The 26,976-nt window shown below is 42.2% G+C and overlaps 1 protein-coding gene across 1 annotated transcript in view; it reads left to right on the top strand.

Annotated features, from left to right (window-relative positions):
* Positions 1–18,805: 18,805 nt before the first annotated feature.
* Positions 18,806–26,976, top strand: part of Svep1 (sushi, von Willebrand factor type A, EGF and pentraxin domain containing 1) — a 163,801-nt gene continuing 155,630 nt past the window's right edge. The window contains exon 1 of the mRNA NM_022814.2: positions 18,806–19,559. Coding sequence (NP_073725.2) covers positions 19,026–19,559 — 534 coding nt within the window. The 5' untranslated portion in view covers positions 18,806–19,025. The remainder of the gene's footprint in view (positions 19,560–26,976) is intronic.

Below are 26,976 nucleotides of genomic sequence, written 5' to 3'. Positions count from 1 at the left end.
GTGGTCTTGGTTCCTGTTAGTAAGATTCCTCCGTTTACCTTTCGCCATCTGGTAATCTCTGGAGTTAGTAGTTATAGTTGACTCTGTTTAGAGATTGTTCTTCTGGTGATTCTGTTACCGTCTATCAGCAGACCTGGGAGACAGATTCTCTCCTCTGAGTTTCAGTGCTCAGAGCACTCTCTGCTGGCAAGCTCTCTTACAGGGAAGGTGCGCAGATATCTTGTATTTGGACCTCCTCCTGGCCGAAGAAGAAGGCCCAAAACAGGACCTTTCTCAGACACTGTGTTGCTTTGGCAGTTCCCAGGTGGTACAGACTCTCACCTAAGCAGACTAAATTCCTAAGTTCCTTGGAGTCCCGGGACCAAGATGGCGACCGCTGCTGCTGCTGTGGCTTAGGCCGCCTCCCCAGCCGGGTGGGCACCTGTCCTCCGGTCCGGAAGGTGGCCGGCTGTCCCCGGCCCACACAGGGTGCTGCCTCAGCGCCTCTGTGCTTCCGCCTGTTCCAGAAGCTGTCAGGTTCTCTGGCGCACCCTCTCACCTGTTCAGACTAATTTCCTAAGTTCGGCGGGTCTCGGACCAAGATGGCGACCGCTGCTCCATTTCTGAATTTTAAACTCAATTTCAAACTCTATTCCTCTTTTAATCTATTAAGATGGTGAATCGAATTAACATATTTTCTGATCTCAAGAAAACACTGGGATCACTGTTATATTACAGTACCTGAATATTACTGCAGTTTTGAGTGTTTAATATATGTTTATGAGAAAGTCTGAAGGATGCTTTTCTTAAAAGATACTTTTTTATTGTGTTTTATTCCCATTGTGATGCTACTGGATAAAATAAAATTTTTTCTTTCTAAAAACATGCTCTGAGCTTATTCATTAGAATTCTTCTGTGTACCCGTGTTATTTTTTTTTTTAAAGGCAGAAAGTAAAGCAGTTAAAATTGAAAACTCTTATCATTGAGCTAGCCTGTTTCTCACTGTATGCCATAAGGTTTAAACTGTAGTGCTTAGCCCTGAAATTCTGCTTTAATAAAGATATTCTAATAGCATGAGGAGGTGAAATTTGATCTAGAAATTTACATTGAAGACATACATAGTGTTTTTATTTTATTCTATATCTGAAGCTACCATACTTATCACAACTATTTTGATTATCACTAAGACAATTGAAAAATCTTTTAAGTCAAGTTGAAAAGATTCCAGGCAGAAATATGTTCATTATTTTCCACCAAATTAAATTAAAAGCCATATTTTTATAGAAAAAATGCTCTGAAACAGTTTTATAATATAAGGATGTCTTGAAAATTGCTTCTTATTGCTTATAAAAGTAGAAAATGCAACATAAGGAATATTTTTAGAATGACTAATTTTACAAGTTTTACTTAAGTAGGACTATTACTTAAGCTAGTGTTGTAACTTAAGATATAAGTTATTTAAAAGCTCTCTTCCTATCCCAAATTGTACCATATATATATGGTACAATACACACACACACATATATATATGTATATATGTATGTATATGATATATACATATACATACACACACACACACACACACACACATATATATATAGAGAGAGAGTGTGTGTGTTATGTATCTATATGTATGTGTGTGTGTGTGTGTGTACATAAGTGAGAAAGCCATCAGAACCTCTCCAGGCACAGCCACACACCATGGAAATGCAAGGTGAGCGACTATAAGCAAGAACCATGTAGCTGATCCTCAGACCATGACTAACAATAAATTTTTAACTCACTGTGAATGGTCTGTTGGCTCCGAAATGTTTCTGATGTCTGGGCCCAGCTTTAACTAGGCTCCATTTGTTTTAGTCCCATGGTTTTCATACTCATACTTCACATGGCTATTATCTCTTGAAAATATAGACTTTGGGAGAGTTGTCAGCATTATTATTTTCAAATACTAAGCTTTCATATCAAAGTATGCTTTTAAAGGTAAAGAATTGCTATGTGGGCAATTCCCTGTCTACTTGCAGATACATGGGAAGAAGGTAAACAGTAATAGGATAGGAATGGGCTTGGAGTGGAGTCATGTGGTAGAGTGTGTGTGAGGCCCTGTGTTAAACAAAAACAAAGGCTAAAAGCAAAACAACAATATAAAACTCAACACATACACAGATAACTAAGAGACCAGAATGCAGAAATCTGACAGGATGTTGAACATTATAATTGAATCAAGTATATCAATTGCTTTTTACGGAGTCATTTGTCTTATTGTATTTCTAAAAGAGGCTTTCAAGAATAACAAATCCTTTCCATGATTTAGGAAGAAGAAAGTAGATTCTGTCACAGGATGTTGCCCATCTGCAACATCAAAACAGATCCCTTGCATTTAGAATTTAGAACCCAAGGCCTGAGTCCATGAACTTTATTCAAAATCATGTTCAACAAAGAAGAACAATCATTCAAGTTTTCCAAGAAGAAGAAGAAGGAGGAGGAGGAGGAAGGAGGAAGGAGGAAGAAGGAAGGAGGAAGGAGGAGGAGGAGGAGGAGGAGGAGGAAGAAGAAGAAGAAGAAGAAGAAGAAGAAGAAGAAGAAGAAGAAGAAGAAGAAGAAGAAGAAGAAGAAGAAGAAGAAGATTGTAGATAAAAGTAGACATGGCAAAAGTTTTGAGATTAAGTACTAAGGAGTATATAGGTATGCAGCTTAAATATTTGTTTATTAAAAATATTTTTATGGAGTTGTTCCCTCACTTTCCTTTCATAAGCAAAAATCAACATGAAAACATCTCTACATAGCAAAAGAAGAAACACAGCAAAGTGACAAATTGTAAGATGCTCTACATCCAGCAGGGTATTAGCATCCAGATATATGAAGAACTTCTCTCCCCCCCCCCCAAAAAAAATTACATACCCAAGAAAGCAAAGAACTCAATCCATAAATGAGCAAGTTGAGCTGAACATAAACCTCTCAAGAGTATCCAAGTAGTGAAGAAATGAATGGAAAAATGGGTCAACATCTTTGGCATGTAGGAAAATGCTAAAAGATTTCATGTCTAACTCAGAATGACTGGGAATAAGGAGAAGGAGGAGAAGGAAGAGAAGGTGGAGGAGGAGGAAGAAAAGAATGGAAAGATATTGAAGTAGGGTTAAAATTATGCATTGAATATAGAGTGTAAATTAATCCATCAACTATAAAGATCAGTATAAAGGTTCTCTAGCAATTAACAACAGAGTGATACAGCTAATTGAACTCTGATAACTATTTCCAAACACTCCATGTGAGGTTCCCGTAGAGATATGTGCACCTCCTGTTTGACACTTAACTGTTCACAGCAGCCAAGTGAAGACATCCTCCTAGGTGCCCATTAATGGATGAATGGTACAGGGGGTTATGTACACAATGGAGCAGTACTCAGCACTAAGTGAAGTTAGAGGTTGTTGCTAAGGCTGTCTTGTTAAGACAAAGATAAATCAGTCCTACAAAGATAAGCATTGCATATTTTCTTTTAAATGAGGAATTTGGGGTAGATGTGGGTATCAAACTTATGTGGATGTGGAAGAGAAAAGGAAGTAGAGGGGAGAGAGATGAGAAAAGGTAATATATCTGGTGAGTCTGACCAAAGTACAATATATGTGATGAATAGAAATACAGAAACTCCCACCATTTTGCACAATTAACATATACTAATAAAAATTGAAAACATCCAACACGCTCCATTAACTTTTTAAAAATTGTTGTGCCTCAGTTCTGATGAAATTGGAACAAATAAAAGGCATGTTGTTAGTTTTTTACTTTAATTTTAGTGACAGAGTTGTTTCTTAGTTATCATTCATATTTTGCACACACACAGGTTTTTTAAATTAATTAATTAATTTATTTTTAATTGAACGAATTTTTTATTATATTCAACACAATATATATTTTATACCAATCATAAAAATGATGGACATGTTATTAAATGAACGTAAATAGATAAAATCTTTTTGTTTGTTTGTTCATTTTGTTCTTAGTAGAGCTTTAAAATCTTGGCTCTTACTGTGGTACAAACCCAGTAAGAACAATTTTTAGACATTGGAGTTCATTGTAATAAGGCCCTTCAATGTCCCTCACATCACCAAAGGATTTTGCCTTCATAGTAACTAAGCTAAGAGTTGACAGTTCTGCTGAGTCAAGGAATGAATTTTAGGCACGATTATTTGGATACATATTTCCTGCTATGGTCAAAGCTATTTGACATGAGTGATTGTCATCATTCTCAACCCACAGGGAACAGATTAAATTCATTAGCTCTGATGATTTTGAAAAGCATCGTCTCAGAAAAAAGAGTAACTTATAAGGTCCTCTTCTTCAAAATTGACACAATAAATATCAAGCAAAACATTCAGTCTTACTCTTTGTTGTTCTCTTACAATCTACCTCCCAAATTAATTGTCTACGTTTCTTTTGGTTGTATAATTTTGAAAAATGTAAGCTGTTCTGAAAACCATAGATAGTATAGTGTAAAAACATCAAATAAACAATCCTACTAATAGAGGCAGAGATAGGAGAAGCATGATTTCAAGACCATTATGTAATACACAGCAAGACACTGTCAAGTACAAACAAGAAGGCAGTATATATGGATTGTACAATATTGGACCTATTTCTCCAATTACCTAATTAGAGAGACCACTGGATGACAGCCAACAAATTTCAGATTCCTCATATTTTTGAATTTCAATTGATTAGGATATGTTGATAATATTAATTTTCATATTAAGAGATATTAAGGAAAAGTGATTGTTACTTCCTATTATTTTTGTTGTTAGAGGTGGAATTATGTTTGTATGGGTTTGTTGAAAGATTATTTTCTTGCTTTTTCTAGGGTGTAGTTTCACTCCTTGTGTTGGTGTTTTCCATCTATTATCCTTTTTGGGCTGTGGTAATTGAGAGTTTTGTTGGGTATAGTAGCCTGGGTTGGCATTTGTGTTCTCTTAGGGTCTGTATGATGTCTTCTCAGGATCTTCTGGCTTTTATAGTCTCTGGTGAGAAGTCTGGTGTAATTCTGATAGGTCTGCCTTTATATGTTGCTTGACCTTTTTCCCTTACTGCTTTTAATATTCTTTTTTTGTTTTGTGCATTTGGTGTTTTGACTCTTATGTGACGGGAGGAATTTCTTTTCTGGTCCAGTCTATTTGGAGTTCTGTAGGTTTCTTGTATGTTCATGGACATCTCTTTCTTTAGGTTAGGGAAGTTTCCTTCTATAATTTTGCTGAAGATATTTATTGGCCCTTTAAGTTGGGAATCTTCACTCTTTTCTATACCTATTATCCTTAGGTTTGGTCTTGTCACTGTGTCCTGGATTTCCTGGATGTTTTGGGTTAGGAGCTTTTTTGCTTTTTGCATTATCTTTGACTGTTGTGTCAATGTTTTTTATGGTATCGTCTGCACCTGGGATCCTCTCTTCTATCTCTTGTATTTTGTTGGTGATGCTTGCATCTATGACTCCTGATCTCTTTCCTAGATTTTCTAACTCCAGGGTTGTCTCCTTTTGTGATTTCTTTATTGTTTCTATTTCCATTTTTAGCTCCTGGATGGTTTTGTTCATTTCCTTTGCCTGTTTGATTGTGTTTTCCTGTAATTCTTTAAGGGATTTTTGTGTCTTCTCTTTAAGGGCTTCTAACTGTTTACCTGTGTTCTCCTGTATTTCTTTGAGAGAGTTATTTATGTCCTTCTTAAAGTCCTCTATCATCATCATGAGAAGTGCTTTTAGATCTGAATTTTGCTTTTCTGGTGTGTTCGAGTATCCAGGTCTTGCTTTGATGGGAGAATTGGGTTCTGATGATGCCAAGTAACCTTGATTTTTGTTGCTTATGTTCTTACGCTTGCCTCCTGCCATCTGGTTATCTCTAGTACTACCTGCCCTGGCTATATCTGACTGGAGCTCGTCCTTCCTGTGATCCTGGTTGTGCCAGAGCTCTTGGGAGTCAAGCTGCCTCTGGGACCCTGAGATCCTGGTGTGACCAAGCTCTTGGGATCCTGTGATCCTGGGCATGTTAGAGTGCCTGGGAGTGGAGCTTCCTCTGGGTGTTGTGAGACTGGCTGTGGAGTTTGCACTCAAGGTCTGCTCAGGGCACCGGCCCCAGACAGATCAGAAGGAACCTGTGCCACTGTCTGGTGGAGTTCTTGAGTGCCTGTGTCCTGCTGGTTCCAGTAACTCCTGGTGTTGGGCAACACAGTTCTGTATACATGAACTGTGTGCTGGTGTCTACATGTTTTTAAATGACATTGCATTCAGGCAACCAAAAAGAGGCTTAACAGTGTAGGAGGCACTCAAAGTTCCCTTCTCCTTCATGTGTCTTCATGTTGATGTGTCTCCCTGATGACTGTATATTATCATGATTTGGGGAAATTAAAAACTGAACAAAATAAAAAGCTATTTAATTCTCACTTACTTGGAACTGACAGTGTCTGGATATTTGTTAAGAACACCACAGGTAAATGCAGTCAGTTGAAAATGTTCTGTTGTTGAGGCTGGAGGGCAAAGGCTCTTTCTCTAAGGGTGGCATCCTGATTTTGTTCTAGGGCTTATGGAAGACTTTCATTGCTTTGCATTTTTGGTGAGGCCTCCCAGTGTGTCTCTTGAAAGAGAGCACAGGAACAATGCAAGGAATCCTGCTGCCTTCCCATTGTCCCCTAAGGACCAGGCTTGGATAGCTTAGCCCAAGCCATCCCCAGGCCCCAGATGTGCTGGAGCAGTACGTGGGAAAGATCAGAAGAACCGTCTGCAAGCAAAGAAGGCCATGGAATTCTCTTACTTACTCTTTACAGGAAGCAAAACCCACACACAATTGAATTCTGTGGTGTCGGTAAGAAGGCCGAAGAAGTAATTTTAAAGAGAGAGTTGTTTTCCATGTTTGAAAGTAAAATCCAGGAAAATGGGCTTAAAAAATAAATAAAATAAAATAAAATAAAACAGACCAAAAGCAAACAACAAAAATCTTGGAAACTGAAGGTCCAACTATTGGTAATTGTCTTTCAGGAAGACAAAATGTTCCAGATACCAACCTCGGCATGGGGTAGGAGGTGGCTTTTGTCTTCTGGGATACTGGAGTCAGGATGCTCCTAGTAAGGGTTTGACTAGGGGTAGCTTCTGGGCTATTGGCCCAGAGAGTGACCAGGAGCTTGCCAGGCTGAGAGGGTGGAAATGTTCTTTCACTTTATGGGTTTAGTTTGTCTTTTCCTTCCTGGGGATCTCTGGGTAAGATTAAACCTTGGTCTTCGGCCAGGATCAGTAAGCATGCATTATAGCCCAGTAGTGCTCTGGGTGCCTAGGGTTTTTCTACATTATCTCAATAATTTCAGCAGGGACCTATACTGCCACATTTCTCTGGACCCTGAACTAGTTAAACACATAGTATGTGAATTAACTAGTCATAATGAGCTTTAGCTTCAGAAAATGATTTTTTTAATAGACACAAACTTCTAAGTTCAAACCTAAACCTTCAATGTTGAATATCCAAATTAGCTTTCCTCTTCCTCCCTCTTATCTCTAGCCCAATTAACTTAATTAGAATTTAAATAAGAATGAGCAATGCCAAGCATAGTAGAACACACCTGTAATTCCAGCACTAGGAAAGCTGAGGCAGAACAAGTTCTGGTTAGTCTGGGCTACACGATAAGACTCTGCTTAAAAGAAAATTACATCATGATATCATAGGGTCCCAATAGCTAAAAAGTTAGGATGTGTGACATAGAGCAATGGGGTGTGGGGCATTGGGCTATGCACAGACAGGCTGGTCTCCAGTCAAGCTCAGGTCTGAACCCCAGAATGGTGATAATTCACCTACATGACACAGTAGACATTCCCTCATGTCTCCTGGAACTCTGGCTCCTGTCTAAGTTACTGTCCCCCACAGCCCCCACAAGAGAAGCATGGCTAGCAGTCATGTAGGCAATGTCCCAAGCTTCTGACCTTCAGCTAGACTCCTCCCCAGTTACCTAGCAACAGAAAAGATAGTAACTCACTTTAAAAGGGGCTGTTTGGCCCCTCCTTGCTCTCTCACTCCTTAGTTCTTTTATTCCTCACTCTCCTCTCTCCTCTCTGTCTTCCTCTCCTCTCCTCTCCTCTCCTCTCCTCTCCTCTCCTCTCCTCTCCTCTCCTCTCCTCTCCTTTCCTCTCCTCTCCCTCTCTTACTCTCTAGCCTTTCTTCTCTCTCTCTTTTATCTTCTCTCTTTCCCACTGCCTTTCTATAATAAAGCTCTAAAACCATAGACAGTCTCTACTCATCAAGGCTGTGCTCACTCTTGCATGCATGGGAACCTCTCTTCCCTCAGCCCTCTCTCCCATAACCCAGGGCTACAGAGTATACCTCGGGGTCCCTTTTGGTTTTGGGGGCTGCCCCTTGTCCACCCCCCACCCCCACCCCACACTTGTCAAATGGATCAGAGGCTTGGATGCCCACCGGGGACTGAGTGGAAAGGGTCTGGCAGCCCTCTCATGTCCTTCTGTCCAGAGCATAGGTGGACCTCTGGCGGGACGTGGGTCCTCCCTCCCCCCTCTTTCCCCAGGCCCCCTTTTAGGTCCCACAATGGGGAAAAGACAGAAGCATGGCATCGAACTGCATGCCTCATTTTGAGCTTAGATGAGACACATTTCCTAGAAGCTATGCTAATGTCCCCTAACATCTCTTTGGTCAAACTTGACCATGGCTGCAAGTGGAGATAAAAACACATGAAACAGAGTCTTCAATCTCTGTAGATCTAAAAGAGTTACTGAAAATTGTGAGAAAGCCAAGTAAGTATTTACCATAGTATCCAAGTTCATTGTGTTGTCTTTTGATCCATATATTCAAATCAACATACAATGCACACACAGAGAAAAGTTTAAGAATGAAGGCCTACAGAATCTCTGGGCATTTAATTAAAAGCATTGAATTCACAAGTGAAAGGAACACGTAGGTTCTTTCTTCCCATCTCAGCCAGGGTCTTTTATGTACCTGATGAGGGAATATTATGAGCTGCATCATGAGAATTTTGTGCTCTACTATTTATCTGCCTTCTGTTGTTTGGGGAAAACAACCTAAAACAGGCATTAAAATTTATTTAAGTAAAAAACTGGGAAGTTTCAGAGAAAGGTTGTCATGTATATTCAAGGCTAATCGTTTTGTGAGTGCTTTATCTGTTGCAGTGAGCCACAGGGTTAGCTCAAATTGAAGGTATGAGGGTAAATCCATCCCTTGGCAGTGAAGAACAGAGAGAGTAATCTACCCCCACGAAGATGAGGGAATGCAGAGGTGAGGAAGGTAAATAATAAAAAACAAAACAGGGAAATCTAAAGTGGAATGATTAGAAACGAAAGTTTTTTGTTACAAGTCATGCAGGTAGATTGATCCCTTCCCAGAGCATCTAAAACAAAACAACAAAACAAAACAAAACAGGCGGAAATGGATGTTAAAGACGTGAATTGGGAATAATGTTGATAATGAAGGCAATAATGAAATAGAGGTGCCATCCAGACATAGATTAATTCTAGGCAAATATGTTAAGTGAGGGGACGGAGTGATGCTGTAGTGGTTAGAGCATTTGATGCTCTTGCAGACCTGAGTTCATTTGGTTCCTAGCACCCAGCTGTATTGGGCAGCTCAAGCTTCCTACAACTCTAGCTACTGGGAGATACAATGCCCTCTTCTGGTCTCCAAGGACACCTGTACCCATGTGGTTTACACACACACACACACACAATTACACATGACTAGAAACTAAAAATAAATCTTTACAACTATTTGTACCAAGTGAATAAACTTTAATGTTAAACTTTAATGTTTAAACTTTAATGTTTTTAATGTTATGAATGCTCACAGGGACTATATAACTATTATGAACATGTATGAATAAAACTTTAAAGACCATTCCAAATGTGAATCTTGAAAACACAAATATAAATTGTCAAAACTGTGCCAGTCTTGAACATTCTCTCAGCCTCTACAGATGGAAAAGATTAAAGTGAATGAAGACACAGAGCCTTTGATTAATGTATATAATAAAGATGATTTATAAGACAGAAGAATTTATATCCTACAACTAAAATTGCTTATTTTTTCTCAAAATCTAATGGCACATTATATTATATGTATTATATGCCATGTATCAGATCACAAGACACTTTGATGAGTGCAGAAGATGTGCTGGCTTGCTCTTTAACCTTCATGAAACAATCTCGAGCATGGATTAAAAGTAGGTTAACAAAACACACAAACACTTGGAGCTAAAATAACAAAATAAAAATGAAACAAACTAACACTTCAATAATTTTTGGACCAAAGAGAAAAATAAAACTCTAATTATGGATTGTTTAGAAAGTAATAACGAGGCCACAGACAAGATACAGCTAATGTCATCCTCTGTGCTCAGCTTGGTCTGGAAAAGTCCAATTTAAGGAGAGTGGCAGGAGACAGAGGAGAGGGATCAGTGAGTGGTTAAGAGCACACGCTGCTTTTGCTAAGGACCCGAGTTAGGCTCCCAGCACCCACATTGGGCAACACAAGTGTCTGTAACTCCAGCTGTATGGAATCTAGTGTCCTCTTCTGCCCACAAAGAGCACTGCATTCACAAATCCACACATAGACACATGAATAAGACTTCAAAAATATATCATTTAAAAATGCAGTTTGTAGAATGCTTGTCCAGCATGCTAGAAGACCTGGGCTGCTTTCTAGTACCAGGTAAATCAGATATGGTGATATACATCTGTGGTGATTCAAATACGTACAGGACCCCATAGACTAATGTGTTTGAATGCTTGGCCATAGGGAGTGGCATTATTAGGAGGTGTGGCCTCATTGGAGAAAGTGTGTCAGTGTGGAGGCGGGCCTTGCATATATACTTAAGATATAGCTAAAGTAACACACACTCTCCTTCTGCTATCTGTGGATCAAGATGTAGAACTCTCAGCTCCTTCTCTAGCACGATGTCTACCTGCATGCCTCCATGCTTCTGGCCATGATGATAATGGCCTGAACTTATGAAACTGTTTATGTTTTCTCTTATAAGAGTTGTCGTGGTCATGGTGTCTCTTCATAGCAAAGGAAACCCTAAGATAACACCTGTAATCGTAGGACTGGGAAAAAACGGGAAGTGGAGGGATCAGAGTTTCAATGTTATTCTCAGTCACATAGCAAGTTCAAGGCCAACCTGGAATACATGGCAACCTGTGTCAGAAACAAAACAGGAACAACACACACACACACACACACACACACACACACACAGTACAATTAATAAAAAATAAGTGAGAAAAATTTCAAGTCAAGAAACTATAGAACAAAGACATAAATTAATGTATTAAAGAAGCACCCAGTTGTTAGATCTCTAAAAAGCATAATAAAATAGTTAGCTTTTTACAAATATAACTAAGAGGAGGAAATTAAAATATTAATGTGGGATATCAAAATTACATCAACTAATGTTATAGCTAGATATGGTGGAGGTACAGTAAATAGCAAAAATACCTGCATTAATAAATGTCCACTTGCATTGGTTTAAACTAAATACATCATCCTCAAGAAAATGTATATTGCTAAGTCTTTCTGAGGAGGCACCAAGCTTTAAATGAAGGATGATCTTTAAGAGTGATGGTGGGGGGGATTAAGTTGTTATTCAAATGAGAAACAATCCGGGTTCTCAGTGAATGGAGTAGGCTCTTTCCGCTGCTCCCTTCCCATGGGACACAACTATGAGATCCACAGAATGCACAGAGTCTCTGTTAGGGGACAGGGTAAGATTAACAGTAGCAGGTGGTTTGCGGGAGACACCAGAATTCACTGAGTTTTCAAGCATATAGACATATCCTCCAAGTTAAACAACCACCATAGAGGGAATTCAGCAGGGCCCACTTGTTAATGATCATCACCCGTGGGCTTGTTGAGTATTTACATCCCTCAGGAGAGGAAAGGAGGGTCATGAGACCCTCACCTGTGTACCACCCACTTGTTTGCAACTCTGCCATAATGGCACATGGCCTTGAGGAGGGCCTAGAGTACATAGGGTGGGAAGACTAGGGGAGGGGGACTCCATCTTTGCAGCTATGGGAAAACCGTCATGCTTTCTGAATAAAGCCTTTTGTGTGGCCTTTTGGAGAGGGAATTGCCCACATTTCAGTAAGCAAGCCTTCAGTTGTGCTCTGGAAAGGAGCCCAATAAAGTCACCGGTTTCCTAAAGTGAACTTTAATGGAATTGTGCCTCCTTTTGTCATTAAGGCCTTCAGAAGAAGGGTACATGTTGCTTACGCTTGCCCCTGGGGAAGAATTTTTGCAGCATGCCTTTGTCCATGAGTACTAGATTGGGTTTAAGGTGAGCAGGAACTCATACAAGTCTATCCTGAGAACCGGGTTGTAAACCTACTCTGGAAAATGCCCTGGCAATTCCTTATGATAAAATCATAATTTTGTCATGTGATCTAGCCATTCCATCCCTAGGCATTTACCCTAAGAAATGAAAATTTAAATTCACTCACAAGATTAGATGAATCACCATGTTATTACACTAAGTGAAAAAGACATGCCAGTCTCTAAAAATTGCATCAGATTCCATTCCATTTAGATGTTGCTCTCAGAAAACACAAGACTTTAATGAAGAGCAGATCAGTAGTTAGGGATGAGGCAGGGGCGTGATGGGAAGGAAGCTTTTTGTAATGATGGACCTGTACCATGACTGTGGTTGTTGTGGTTCACTGAGCCTGGGTGTGTACGTGGAATTCATGAAAATCTGCTTGTGCAAAAGACAATTCTATTAGACCATAATTTTGAAAATAAAGTGTGTAAAATAACCACAGCTAGAGGTACTATGGGTAGCAATGGCAGTGGAATAGTTTATCCCTAGGGAATTAACCCTTCCTACCTGACTCTTGTACATTACACACATCAGCGAGAGGAGGAAGAGAGGGTGTGCCTCTTCCAAACCACCCTTATTTTACTTTTAGTGGACACTCTCTAGTGTCATCGTTGGACAAACAATGGCACATGGTGCAGTCCTTCACCTCAGAAGTGGTATCTAGAAATGTATACACTGTTTTTGATAGGTTAAAACTGATGATGTATGGCCCCTCTTCTACAGCCTGTCAGAGAATCTAGAGAGACCTTTCTTCAATACGTGATGTTCTAAAAGAAAGGGTGTCTCCCACATTACCTTTGGGAAATCTAAGAAGACAGGTAATATCTGGGGCATATTTTTCTGTGGTTTGTTTCTGAGGAGGTAAATGAAAAGGTCACTGTGAACCTGAAGCCAGCTCAAAGCGCTGCATGGAGATTCTGAAAGCAGTCACCCTTCACCTGTCCCAGACACAAGCTTTGAGATGTTTAGTGTCAGATAATCTCTACCGTTGTTTCAAAATCTTTCCTGGGGCTCAAATTTCCCGGATATAAGGACACCTGGTTTCCTGTTGACAGTGTTTAAAAACCAACTTACTTCTTACCTAAAAAAGAAGCAGATAAATAGTCCCAGGGACACCGGGTCAAAAGGCCACCAACTGGAGGCATCTGCCATCCATTTGCAAGGCCAAGGGATGAGGGGGTGTGTCGTACAGAAAATGTAACTTTCTTTAAAATAGTGTGTCTGATTTTTTGATTATATTTTTTTCCATATACGGAATCCAATTAATTCCTATGTATTGTAGGCTATGAGAAGGGCTTCTGAAGTGGTACCAAGAGCGGGCACTACACCTGCTGAGCCAGTACAATGAGACAAGGACCAAGTGATAATTTTCAAAAGTGGGACTGGCTGGTGTGCTTGTGTGGCGACGGCTGCACGCTGGTCAGGTGGGAAGTCTCTTGATTCCTTTCTGTGCAGTTTGTCAGGGCTCAGTTTAGTTCAGTGCCAGCAGAGAGCTCGTTATCTGAAGTAGTGGAGTTATCTGAGGTGGTGCAGCACAGATACAAACACAGAGAGTGACAAAGAATGCCATGATAGCGCTAATCCTTCCCTGACAGCTCACAGAGCTGGCAAGAAACAGCAGAGCAAGATGCAGCTCTGGACTACAACCCAGTATGTAGGTGGTTGAAACAGGAGGGTTGCTGTGAGTTCCAGGCCAGCCTGGAATACACAGTGATGTCTAGGTAATCCTAAATTGCTGAGTGAGATTTTTGTCTTAAAAACCAAAAATAGAAGCAGCACCTTGCTACTCTTGTGTATTGAAGTAACACATGAAAATCCATTTATGTTCTCACACGTATGATTGCCTTATATAGCCTTATTTCTCTCCCTTTAAAGCAGAGAGAACTATAATATAAAGAGATAAATTTTAAATTCATTTTTGTAGGATTAAAAATAAAGTATAGTGATAGTCATTCTCAAATGTTTTGTCTACAAATATTATCATCAGATTATTATTATTATTATTTTGCTATTTCATTTTTCCCAGCATCTCAATGCCAGTGTCTTTCTACTGTAAACTCCATCTTGAGGTAATTACATAAAGCATAGAATGGTGTGTTTTCCTAACTTCTGTATGACAGGAGATGTCTGAGATATTCTTATCAGATGTAGTCACAAGGGGGCGTCTTCCTCCTGTCAGCTCTGCCTGCACTACCTCTCACCAGCAATGCTGCAGATTTCAAAGCAAAAAGGACGTCATTTCCAGCAGGCATGCTGACTGGATTTTGTCCCACCTTTACTCTCATTTCTAGACTTGATTGTTGATATCTCAGAAGAGTCTTTCCCAGAACCAACCTCAGCTGTCTCCAGCCCCACTTCGGCCCTTCCCCAGAAACACGTGTATCTTGCTTTGATTTAACACTGATGGGGACAGATGGCAAAGGTGTGGTCCTCACCTCAGGAACCGGTCCCAGTAGGTACACAACTGATACCCTCTGCTGACTTTGAATCAGGATACAGGAGAGGTGAACATGCATGCTTTGTCTCCTGCCCACTAACACAATTGATTTCTCTTCCTAGGGTGTTTATTTCACAAGATGAAGCCACAGTGGTTTCCCTCAGGTCAGGTGCACACTGCCAATTCCTTTAGGTTCTTCTCCTTCTTAATGGCAGTATTTTATCATTTCCTATGCCTAGTGCTATACTGTTGTGCAGGCCAGGGGTTCTCTCTGTCTTATAGTGATATATGTGGTAGGGTGATGGTTATTCATTGTGAGGGCTGCACTCAATTATGTAAGTGCATCCCAGTGTTTATATGCTAGATGCCAGTAGCACACCCCTCCAAAACACACACACACACACACACACACACACACAGAGAGAGAGAGAGAGAGAGAGAGACAGAGAGAGAGAGAGAGAGAGAGAGAGAGAGAGAGAGAGAGAGAGAGAGAGAGAGAGGCATGTACCCCATGTCTCTGGATACTCTCCGGTGCTTTTTAAGGTAAAGTGTAATATCAGACCATCTTGCTTGGAACCACTGCTTCAGAGCAGAGTGCTGTATTGACCTCTGTTTGTCATCTCAATGCCCAGTGCTTGACAGAAACAGCTTATGAGAGTCTAGTCTGGGGTGGCTTAGACCCCAGAACCTCACAGACATGGGAGTGTATGGAACACAAGGTAGTTCACTTCTTAAGACCAACCAGAAGCAGAAAGGGCAGATTCAACCCCTTCAAAGCCCTCCCCATGGCCTGGTTCTCCACTGCTCCTCCGGCTCTATATGTTCTACACAGAAAACTGTTGCAAATTATAGAGCAAAGAGGCAATAAGTAAAGGTAGCTGCCGCCAGCCAGGCAGTGGTGGCGCGTGCCTTCAATCCAGCAATCGAAAGGCAAGGGCAGGTGGATCTCTGTGAGTTCAAGGCCAGCCTGGTTTACGGAGTGAGTTCTAGGACAGCTGGGGCTACACAAAGAAACTCTGTCTTGGAATAAAGAGACAGGGAGGGAGGAAGGGGGAGAGGGAGAGAGGGAGAAAGAGAGGGAGGGAGAAAGAAAGAGACAGAGAGGGACAGAGAGAGACAGAGAAGAAAGAGTATTTCTGGAAGTTGCCACATGAAATCAGCTTGGAACCTAGTTGTGAAGTCATATCCGGCAGCAGGAGGTACAGGAAAATGCAGCTTTTGCTCTAGATGTCTTGATGCTCGGCTGAAATTCAGGGAGTCCATTGCTTTTAAAGGGGAGGTCCTAGATGTAGAGCCAGACTTATGGTTAGCTTCAGTGAGTGTATGAGCTAAGTGGGGCTGACTCTGTGCCTGTCCTTGTTCTCAGAAAGCGGCACTACAGTCATCGCATTCTGTTTCTCTCTCTCTCTCTCTCTCTTTCTGTCTGTCTTTTAGGTGGTGGTAGTGACAGATTTTGCTAAACTGGAGCTCATAGGCTAGGATCTCATCTCATTGAGGGAAGGGGGTAAGAGACTAAATGTAGCATGTAAAGAGAGAAGCATAAGTGTGCGTGTGTGCGTGCGTGTGTATCTGAGTGTGGAGGTCAGAGTCTGACATCAGGGGTCTTTCTCAATCGCTCACCACCTTATTCTGAGCAGTAGGGTCTCTAGTGAACCTTGCTAGTTCAGCTAGACTGCCTGGCTGAGGAGGTCCAAGTATCCGCCTGCCTGATTGTAGCACTGGGCTCCACTTTTTACACGGATGCTGCAACTCTAAACTCAATGCCTTGTGCTTGCCTGGCAGAGACTTTACAGACAGCACCATTTCCCTCCAGCCCTCCTCCACCCCATTTTCTTTTTGAGACAGGATCTTACTATGGTCTGGAACTCTCAACCCTCCTGCCTCAGCCTCTCAACGCTAGGGGTACAGATTCAGGCAGGCTCCACTCTGCCTTCAGTTTTCAAGCCTGACTTCACCACCCAGGCCTTTCCCAGGTTTATTTACAATAAATCCTTTCTTTGTTTAAACAAGGAGAAGCTGGATACTCATTGCTTGTAGCCAGAAGAAGGTCTCAAAGCAACTAATTACCTCCCCGGGGTTTTTGTTGGGGCTAAGGGACATACAAGATAGGGTATACAGCCCTTGCCATAGTCCTAATGCTGTTAGTGATGTGTTTAAAATAACACGGGGTAGATGACATTTGGAAACTCTTCCTAGAAGAGTTCCAAGTCAAATGAGATCTTAGCCCTTCTCAGAAGATCCAGGTCTCTCTTCTCCCTGTTCCTTGTCCCTCTTCCACATAGACAACTGTGGAGCAGTGTTCAAATCTACATTTTCTTCTGGAGTAACCTGACTGGGAGGACGGGAATGGGGTCCCATCTCACTTTTCAGTTTTTAGTATTTTGCATTCAACTAAGTACATTCTTGATGATCAGTGCTGGAAATGGGACTTGGAAAGCATTATGAATAAAGGAAGTGATGTGACTGGCCAGCGTTTATTGAGCACATGCTGTGTTCTGAACACATCCCTAAGAGTTTTACTATTTAATGATTTAATCCTTGATATGTTATTATTCCTCCATTTTCCAAATGAGCAAACTGACACAGCCAATAAATAGCACAGCCAGGGTTTCATTTCAGGGAAATTGATCCAAGAGCCCTGCCACTTGGGCCTGCACGCTCTGACACCTCTCATGTTGAAGGTAGTTGATTAAATAGAGTTGGAGTTAAACCACTCACTGCTGGAGAGCAGCGGAACTCTGGGGTCATTTGATTCCAAGGCAAAATAAAAGTAGACACTGGACCAAAGCCCAGAGGTGATGGGGGTTTACATAACTACGCAGAGTTCCTGATTCCTAGCTGGAATCTTTTAGGCAAGGGCTCTGCCTTTCATGTAATAAGTATGTGCTTCAGCGTGCACAGCTTTGAGGTCTTAATTGGAAAAATCACTCCAAGTAGCAGCTGGTATTCCAAAGGGTATATATGCCAGGACGATCTAATCTGTTGCATCAAATAAAAAGAGGAGGGTGTTAATATCACAGGGTGTCTACTTATAGTTCAAAATTTAGCATAAACTTCTGTCCTCATAGAAGGCTTGCCTGGCCTTGGCTAAAGTCAAGTTTGCCTTTGAAAGCAAGACAAACTTCTGTTTAAGCAAGGTCAGTTGTAATTTTGTGTGTGTGTATACATATATATATGTATATATACATACACACATATATACATATATATATATACATATGTGATACACATAAACATGTGTAATCATACATATTCGTTTCACGTATGAATATCAAGTTGATGGTGACATCACTTTTACCTGCTACAGGTTCCTAGAGGACAGGTCCATGTCAGTTTTCCCCTGCTCGTGTTACCTATAGAGCATCGCAAGCTGCTACGTGGAGGAAAGAATGAACAATACAGGAATGATTAACCGCGGGAAAGGTGAACGATAACTCTGCGTATGTGATGCGCACGGGTGGGCCCCACCCACTTCAACAGCCTGAGATCTGAACAGGTTCTCAGGATTCTGCACCACTCACCAGACAGACCCTTCAGGAAAGTTATGCAAATATCCACTTTGGGAGGCTTAGACACGCATCCCCACCCCACCCCACCCCCCAAGAGTGGAATGAACCCCAAAAGGTGAGCAAGCAGTTTTCAAAGCATGCTTTCAACTCTGCCAGCCCCGCGTGTGTGTTTTCTTCTCCAGTGTTTCCAATTACTGTGGCACTCTCGGTATCCACATCCATCTCCAGCGCATTCCTCCGCAGCTCCTTGCCAGACATATGGGATCAATCAGTGAGCTTGTGAGGGAATGTTGACAGCATGACAGGCGAGGGGTTCTGGTGTCATGGAATCTCCAAGAGTCTTTAGCTGGATCCCAGGCAAGAGAGAGGGGGGAGGAGAGAGATAGAGGAGAGATAGGGAGAGGAGTGGGAAAAGGAAGGAGAGGACAGACAGAGAAGGAGGGAAGCGACTCTGACTTCACTGCCCCCTTCCTTCAAACATTTTATAGGCTTCGGGAGAGAGAAGGAGGAGGAGAGAAACCAAATAGCCGAGAGTCAGAGGAGCACATCCCTCCAGTCCCTCCCGAGTCCCCGAGCTGCCAGAGGAGTCTGGATCGTGTCCCCAGTGTCACATGCAAGGACGCTGAGGTTCGCGGTTGCTACCCCGGGTCCCCTCCGCTTAGTCCGGGAACCTTGGCGCCTCTCTGCGCGCTCGGGGACTGTCGCCTTGCACTCCCCGGGGCCACCGCTCGGTCCCCAGCGGGATGTGGTCGCGCCTGGCCTTTTGTTGCTGGGCTCTGGCACTGGTGTCAGGCTGGACCAACTTCCAGCCCGTGGCCCCTTCGCTCAACTTCAGCTTCCGCCTGTTCCCCGAGGCCTCTCCGGGGGCTCTGGGCAGACTGGCGGTACCTCCCGCGTCCAGTGAGGAGGAGGCAGCAGGGAGCAAAGTGGAGCGCCTGGGCCGCGCGTTCCGGAGCCGCGTGCGGCGACTGCGGGAGCTCAGCGGCAGCCTGGAGCTCGTCTTCCTGGTGGACGAGTCGTCCAGCGTGGGCCAAACCAACTTCCTCAACGAGCTCAAGTTCGTGCGCAAGCTGCTGTCCGACTTCCCCGTGGTGTCCACGGCCACGCGTGTGGCCATCGTCACCTTCTCATCCAAGAACAACGTGGTGGCGCGCGTGGATTACATCTCCACCAGCCGCGCGCACCAACACAAGTGCGCGCTACTCAGCCGCGAGATCCCGGCCATCACCTACCGCGGTGGTGGCACCTATACCAAGGGCGCCTTCCAGCAAGCCGCGGTAAGACCCCCACACACCCAGGCCAGCGGCCTGGGGCCCCTCCTGCCCACCGCTGCCAACCCCTTCTCTAGCCTGGTTCAGCTCCTGCAAGGCTTAAGGTGTCCAAGGGGAGCCAGCGTCCCAAGAAGCACAAATATGACCATTCTCCTGCTGCCCTAGTGAAGGTCCAGACTGAAATGGGTTTTTAAATGCTTAAGGAGGTGTCACATTTCTTAAAGGGTTCCTTGAGGGACCCTAGTAGGAAGGGACCTTTAAGCTCACTTAAGTTTGTGAGGAAACTGTTTATACAAGCTGAAACAGGTATGGTTAACAAATATTTGTGAAGATGGGACATGTAATGAGCTGAGGACAGTCCTAATTCTTTTTCATGACATAGACTTCGTAACTTTGCTTCCAGACTTTAATTGTTTACTAGTTTGTGATAGGCTCTCTCGTGTTTCCAAGACTGGTCTCCGACTTACAACACAGCAGAGCGTGTCCCTGAGTTATGATCCTCCTGCCTCCACCTCCCAAGCGCGGGGATGACAGCCATTGGCCACCATGACTTTATGTTCCAGGTCTTCCTAAACAAATGCTTAGCATATGACAGAAGTAATGTAATTTATATTACTTTTATAAAAATGAGTCTTTTTCCTAACTACAAAGTAATACAAAGTAGGTCATAATTTGGAATACTGAGAAATATTTAAGGCAACCCATCAAGTCAATGTTTGTAGAATAAATGAAACAAAAGAGAATGGGGAATCCGAATAATCTCTTTATCCTTAAAATTCCAGCGGATATACAGTTGAATGTTGTCCAGTATGTTACTCATATGTTATTTCAACAAACTTGCTAACCTACGGTTTTGCAGCCTGCATTCTTCAGCTGTTGAATATGATCAAATGTACATTAATTCATGGTATCCTGTGGCATGACAGTATTGGCTCCCCTTGGAACTGCAGTTACAGGCAGTTGTGAGCTGTCATGCGGAAGTCGGGGTGGGGGTGGGCTGGCAGTGGACTTCAGGCAAGCCATACCTGAGAAAGTCAGTGCTCTTAACCACTGAGCCCTATCTCCAGCCTCATGACAACTGAGTGCTGAGAACTGCTGTGTGGGGAGCACACATTCGTGCCTTTTAAATAAGGAGTTTAGGAAGCCCTCTTTGACTGCTTCTTTAGGAGGGCTTTCTAAATTCCTTATTTAGTAAAATACATGAACATTTGAAAGGTCTTGGTCCACATTGCCACCTCCTCCATTGGAGAGTTGTATAAATTTACATTCTCCTGTTATGTGCATCTGAATACATGATATTTTTTATTGGATATTTTCTTTATTTACATTTCGAATGTTTTCCCCTTTCCAGGTCTCCCCTTCAGACCCCTCTCCCATCCCCCCTCCTACTACCTCTATGAGGGTACTCCCCCACCCATCTACCCACTCTTGTATTCCCACCCTGGCATTCCCTACACTAGGGCTTTGAACATGCTGATGTCCAACAAGGCCATCCTCTGCCACATATGTGGCTGGAGCCATGGGTCGCTCCATGTGTACTCTTTGGTTGGTGGTCTAGTCCCCAGGAGCTCTGGGGGGTCTGGCCGGTTAACACTGTTGCTCCCCCCATAGGGTTGAAAACCCCCTCAGCTCCTTTTAAAACACATTATTGCTAATTTGGTAACAAACTAGAGGAATTGTTCTAGCAAGCTCAATTTTTATAATCTTACATGTAAAATTAGCTATTGTGTTAACTGGGTATTTGTCTCTTTTTCTTTCTAGCCTGGTCATAGTTTTTGCCCTTTTTGCCATTACAGGCATATTTGTTTATTCCTAGTGATTTGCATACACTTTTTCGTGTAGTAAAGCCAGTGACTTTTTTTGCACATGCAGCAAGTATATATTTCCAGCATGTTGTATTTTCCATGCTTATTTATTACTGTGTCATTGAAAGAATAGTTTAAACCTTCATTTGCTCAAATCCATCAAATTTTGCTCTTAAGATCCAGATCTGGATGGCTGTGGAGAGACGGCCCAGCAGTTAAAAGGACTTGCTGCTCTTGTAGAGGATCTAGGTTCATGTTTCAGCACCCACTTGGTGGCTCACAGCCACCCTTAACTCCAGTTTCAAGGGATCCAACACCCTCTTCTGACCTCCCTGGGCATCAGGCATGCACATGGTGCATATATGGAAATGCAGACAAAGCACTCACACGCATGAAATAATCTTTAAGAAAAAAAATACTTAAGTTCTTATATTTCCTTATTTTGTTAGACAACTGTCCACTGCCCAAATGTTTTCCACTTAACAATTGCTTAATCTGGGACTTGCTTAGGGCTCCCATACACAGATGTCTCAGTTTTTAAGGCTGTTAATTGTCCCAGCTCACTAATTTGCTCACTAGACACTAGTTCTTTCTCGATTTAGTTGACTGTTTCTTTAACCATGTAACTATGAATGGGTACTTGGCCCTTTCCTCATTCTATTTCATCCTATCTCAAGTTTAAAGTTCATAAAAATGACTTAGCTATTGTAACTTTACAACATATTTAAGTGTGAGATAGTGAAAAAAGAATCTTCTTTTTCATTTGTCTTGTCTTTCATAGGCGTTTTGTAATGTGACTTTTTAATTTATTTTCATTATAGTAGCAATGAAACTAATAAGGATTTCGATTTCAATATAGAAAACATTGAAGTAATTGGGAGCTATTACATTTTTATAATAGTGCTCTGCTTGCTCATTCAGACTTTTTGTATCAATAGATAGTTATTACTTTTCAAAAGTTCTGTAAATACTTTAAGAAATTTAGACCTAATTATTTGCCACATTTTTATCTATAATTCTATCTTTTGTCGTACTGAGGATCAAACCTAGGCTCTCATAAAAGCTGAGTAAGTTCCCTATCGCAGAGCTGTAGCCCCAGGTCTCTCTCTCTCTCTCTCTCTCAACTTTTTATTATTCCTTTGAACTTTTTACTATTATGAGGCAAGGTCTCATTAGGTTACCCAGGCTAATCCTATACTATGGTCCTATCACCTCAGCTTCCTGAGTCGCTGGTTGTTACAGGCTTAAAAAGAGAGGCCCGATTCAACTTTAAATTTTTATTTTAAACAGTTATTCTTGAACTATCAAAACATCATGATTTTTTTGTATCTGCGTTTCTTCTTTATGTATACATATGATGTATCTTGGACCCATCTTCCCTTATCTCTTCCTCAGCCCTAGCCCTGAACCTCCATCAATCTCCCATCCCCCTCCCCCACCTCGTGTCTTTATTTTTCTTTATAATCCACAAAATTCCGTTAGTGCTGCCACCTGTATATGTGTGTAGGACAGAATCTTACAGCGCTGCCCAGGTCATCCTGAAGCCCTGGGAACAGAGGGGCTCTCATCCCAGTTTCTCATATAGCTGGGACTATAGGCAAGTACCACCACTCTTCCCAGTCAGATTCTTATTGGATTTTATGAGTCTCTTAGACTCATTTTCCCTCTTCATAAATTTTACTTTACAGATAATGTATAGAAAATTTAAAAATTAGAAAAGTTTTCTATAATCATACTGTGGCATGTTGATAGATAATATATGCATATATATGCTTATGTATAATGTATAAATAGTATGTACCTAAAAGTGAAAGGAGCTGTTCCCTCTATGTAGGTTTCTGTGTCACGCATATTTTTTGTCACACTATTTATAATGGAAAATTCACTTCTACCTTATCAGGTTTTGTTTTTGTTTTGTTTTTACAGCCACATAATTTCCCACTGTAGATTGTGCCTTTATTTCATCTTGTGATTAACTATTATTGTATATGCAGGCTGTTACAAGCGGTATATTGTATGTTTGTCCACGTCTCTGATCCTCTTATAAGTGTAAACTTTTGAAGGGACATCATTGAGTATGTGTGTGCCAACTTGCTGTGCAGAAAATGGCACCAGATTGCACTCCCAGTGTGATGTCCATGCAGGTACTAGGATGCAGACTGGCCAACCTATGTCAGTATTTAGATATGCCCTGGTTTTATGTGTGAGGAAATGTATTCCTCTATTAGCAAGGCTGGACATGGCCCTATGCACCCTATCTAGTTCTATAGCTGTTCCTTTTCTAATACACATTTGAACATTTGGGGACCATTACCTATCTTTTTTTAATTTGGGGATGGTTCTTTTTCTCCCTGAATGGCAACATACTTTAAATCTTAATCCAACCCCTCAGCTGCCAGTAAGATGGCATCTATTATTTTATCAATCTATTGAATCGAATTTTCTTTTCCTTTTCTTGTGAACTGTATGAAACTTTAAAGGCTTTCCACCTCGTGAGGGATGAAGTAGAGAAGAGGGATGCTGTCTGTTTATTGAAATAGTTGCGCCAGGCAGAATTCACTTTCGGGCATACTCTGGCCTGGCTTCCAGGTCCAGTACTCTTCAGACCATCAGAGCTGGGCTTATTCGTTTTGTTTGTTTGTTTGTTTGTTTGTTTGTTTGTTTTTTAACTGAGCAGAGTAGCACTCTTTTTAAAAAAGATTTATTTATTTATTTTATGTATGTGTGTGTGCTGTCACTATCTTCAGACACACCAGAAGAGGGCATCAGATTCCATTACAGATGGTTGTGAGCCACCATGTGGTTGTTAGGAATTGAACTTGGGACCTCTGGAAGAGCAGTCACTGTTATTAACCGCTGAGCCATCTCTCCAGTCCACTGGGCTTATTATCAATGTCACTTATTGCCCACTTTGCCAAAGGAGAACCCAGCTTCCCTGGGAATCCGTGCCTGATTCAGCTCTTCTGTTTGGCTCTGCCAGGCTTGCCCTGAGTTTCTGAGAATGCTGATGCCTAGATGTGAAGTGGGGCATGAGTCAAGGGCACAGTGTTCCTCCCTTCAAGACCTGCTCTGTCATCAGCCTCTGCCTTCCCAAAACCGTGTATTGCCTTGGAAAGCAGAGTTGCTAAAGCAAGGCCCCTGGTGTATTTATTCTTTTTGGAGCCATCTGTGACTTGCAAGCCGAGTTTTCTCAAATGTTTCTTTTAACTGAACTTTGCCTTGACTTTATTTTTCTTTCCTCATTTTAGTTGAGTTATGAGAAGGGACAGAGGTCAACTGGACAAAGTTCTTGTCCAGACAGAAACCTACATGTTTTTCTTATAGACCTCTCAAGGCCCTGATGGGCATATTTAGGTATACAATATAATATTTAGATAAAAGTGACAGAAGAGAACCGACACTTGGATGTAGTAGGAGTGAGGCCCTGACCCTGTTTTTGCATATAGATCAGACATGGGCATTTCACTGCCAACTTCGTTTGCAAATGGTAAGCTATAGAGTTTGGATTCAGATATGCAACTTACACTATTAGTTGAAAATGAAATAATTTATCAGCTTCCCGTGTGTTTGCAAATTGGTGACACTTGAGCTGTTTGTGGCTTGGCCTTCACATGAAATACACAGATATACAAATAAACACAGATAAACACTTTTACAAATTAGACACCTTATTTCTCCTTTAAAAAATATTTATTTTCAATCATGTGTGTATGTGTTCATGTGGGTATGTGTGAGATTATTTGGTCTTGTGTGTGCTCTGCCACAGGGCACTGACGCTCTAGGAGGCGGGACTTGGGCTGTCACTGGGCCTTAGCGAACACCTGGACACTGCTCTGGGGGTGGGGAAGCACAGTCTGGGGCTTGAGATAGCCAGAGCTGGCTTGGGAGTCCCTAGGACTGTGAAGAGGCTGGGGCTATCTGGTTCTTGGACACCCAGGCACCGCTGGGAGCCACAGGAGATCTGCGAACGGAATTGGGGTTCCGGGGGCTGGATCTGGCCCAGGGCGGGGTGGGGGAGCTCCTTGACTTGACAGGCGGCTGTCTTGAGCTTGCCTTGGTGGAGGCCGTGGCTGGGAGCGCAGAGAGGCCTTCTACAGGAAACTAGATGGCGGCGACTCTATAGGCAAAGGCCTTCTCCATGGCTCCTCATGGTGTATCCTGATGAAAAGAGGCCGTCCATGGATTTAAGGCATTTATTGTCACGGCAGAAAGTGGATGTGTAAAACCATACCCCCTTCTCAGGGCCGGTCTGAGGTTAAGTACCTTTTGCTGGGAGGAGTGTCTGGGAATAAAAGCTTATTGGCTAAGCCCTCAAGGCCTTTAGGTGTCTCATTAAAATGAAGATCTGTCTTGAGCCTAAGTGACCACAGGTCACAGCCTCTACATGTGGAGGGGTTTGGGGCATTGCCCATATGTGACTGATGGACACAAATCTATTCGGGGGGGAGAGAGGACTGCGGCTAGTGACAGGGGCCTGGTGCCTAGAAACAGGCAAAGAGCCTACCATCCCTTCAGGATTTTCGGGTTTCAAGCTTTAGTTCAACAGGGAATGAGGCTACCTTTCACGGTCTCACAAGTATGTGTATATGAGGTCAGGCCAGAAGAAGGTGTTGGATCCACTAGGACTGGAATTCTAAGTGTTTGTGATCTGCCAACACGGGTGCTGGGAACTGAACTCAGGTCCTCGCTCAAAGCGTGTGCTTCCTTAGCCATTGAGCCATCTCTCTGGCCCCACCTTATACAAAGCCAGACTATAAAGAAATGCCGTTACTAACATAAGCCTTTCTGTCACCACTCAGCACATTTTTATTGCTTCATCAGAAAGCTCCTAGTTGTATGATTTTACATATTAGAATGGTTCAGCCTTCTTGGGGACACGTGCGAGGATACCTGTGATCACCACACTTGATGGGGAAGGATGGATTTCAGTGTAGGCACACTTTCTCTAGCTACCACCCCTGGCATGCACCAAAATAGCGTAGGCCTGCCCTTAGTTTCAGGGGGCTTTGTTGATAAGAAGGAAGAACAAACTGGGTGCTGACATATCTGATGCCAATCAGAGTTAATAAAATCATACTTTAAAAACTATCCGGACACTGCCCTAAATTGGGTAAAACTCTGAGTATGTGAGCAATATCAAAAACTCCCCATCTTACGACTGCAATTTCATTGGCAGTTATGTTTGCCATTACCTGGATGGCATGGCATATGCCTCTAATACTAGCAGTTGGGAAGTGAAGCCAGGAAGATCAGGAGTTCAAGTTCATCCTTGGCTTAGGAGCAAGTCTGAGGCCAGCCACATGAGACTTGGCCTCCAACAAACTATGTATGTATATGCATGCAGAAAACACCCAGAGTAGGAATGGAGGGAAATATACATATTTGCCTCCATTTGTAAACGTAGCTGTACTGAACATGTATAGTTTACTAGGAAATGACATATTGATTTTGTATGTGAGCAACAGTGACTGAAAGGGACAATACCTTTGGAATCTTGAGAAGTTCATTCTAGTATGATTGCTCTCAATAATAAAACACTTTTAATTTTGTTAAGATTTATTTGTTTTATATGTGTGAATGTTTTGCCTGCATGTGTGTATATGCACTGTGTGGGTGCT

The sequence above is a fragment of the Mus musculus genome, chromosome 4 (genome assembly GCF_000001635.26).
Source record: "Mus musculus strain C57BL/6J chromosome 4, GRCm38.p6 C57BL/6J".
NCBI classification, from domain to species: Eukaryota; Metazoa; Chordata; class Mammalia; order Rodentia; family Muridae; genus Mus; species Mus musculus.
The sequence above is the reverse complement of the archived record's forward strand: the minus strand, read 5'-3'. Positions and strand labels throughout refer to the sequence as shown.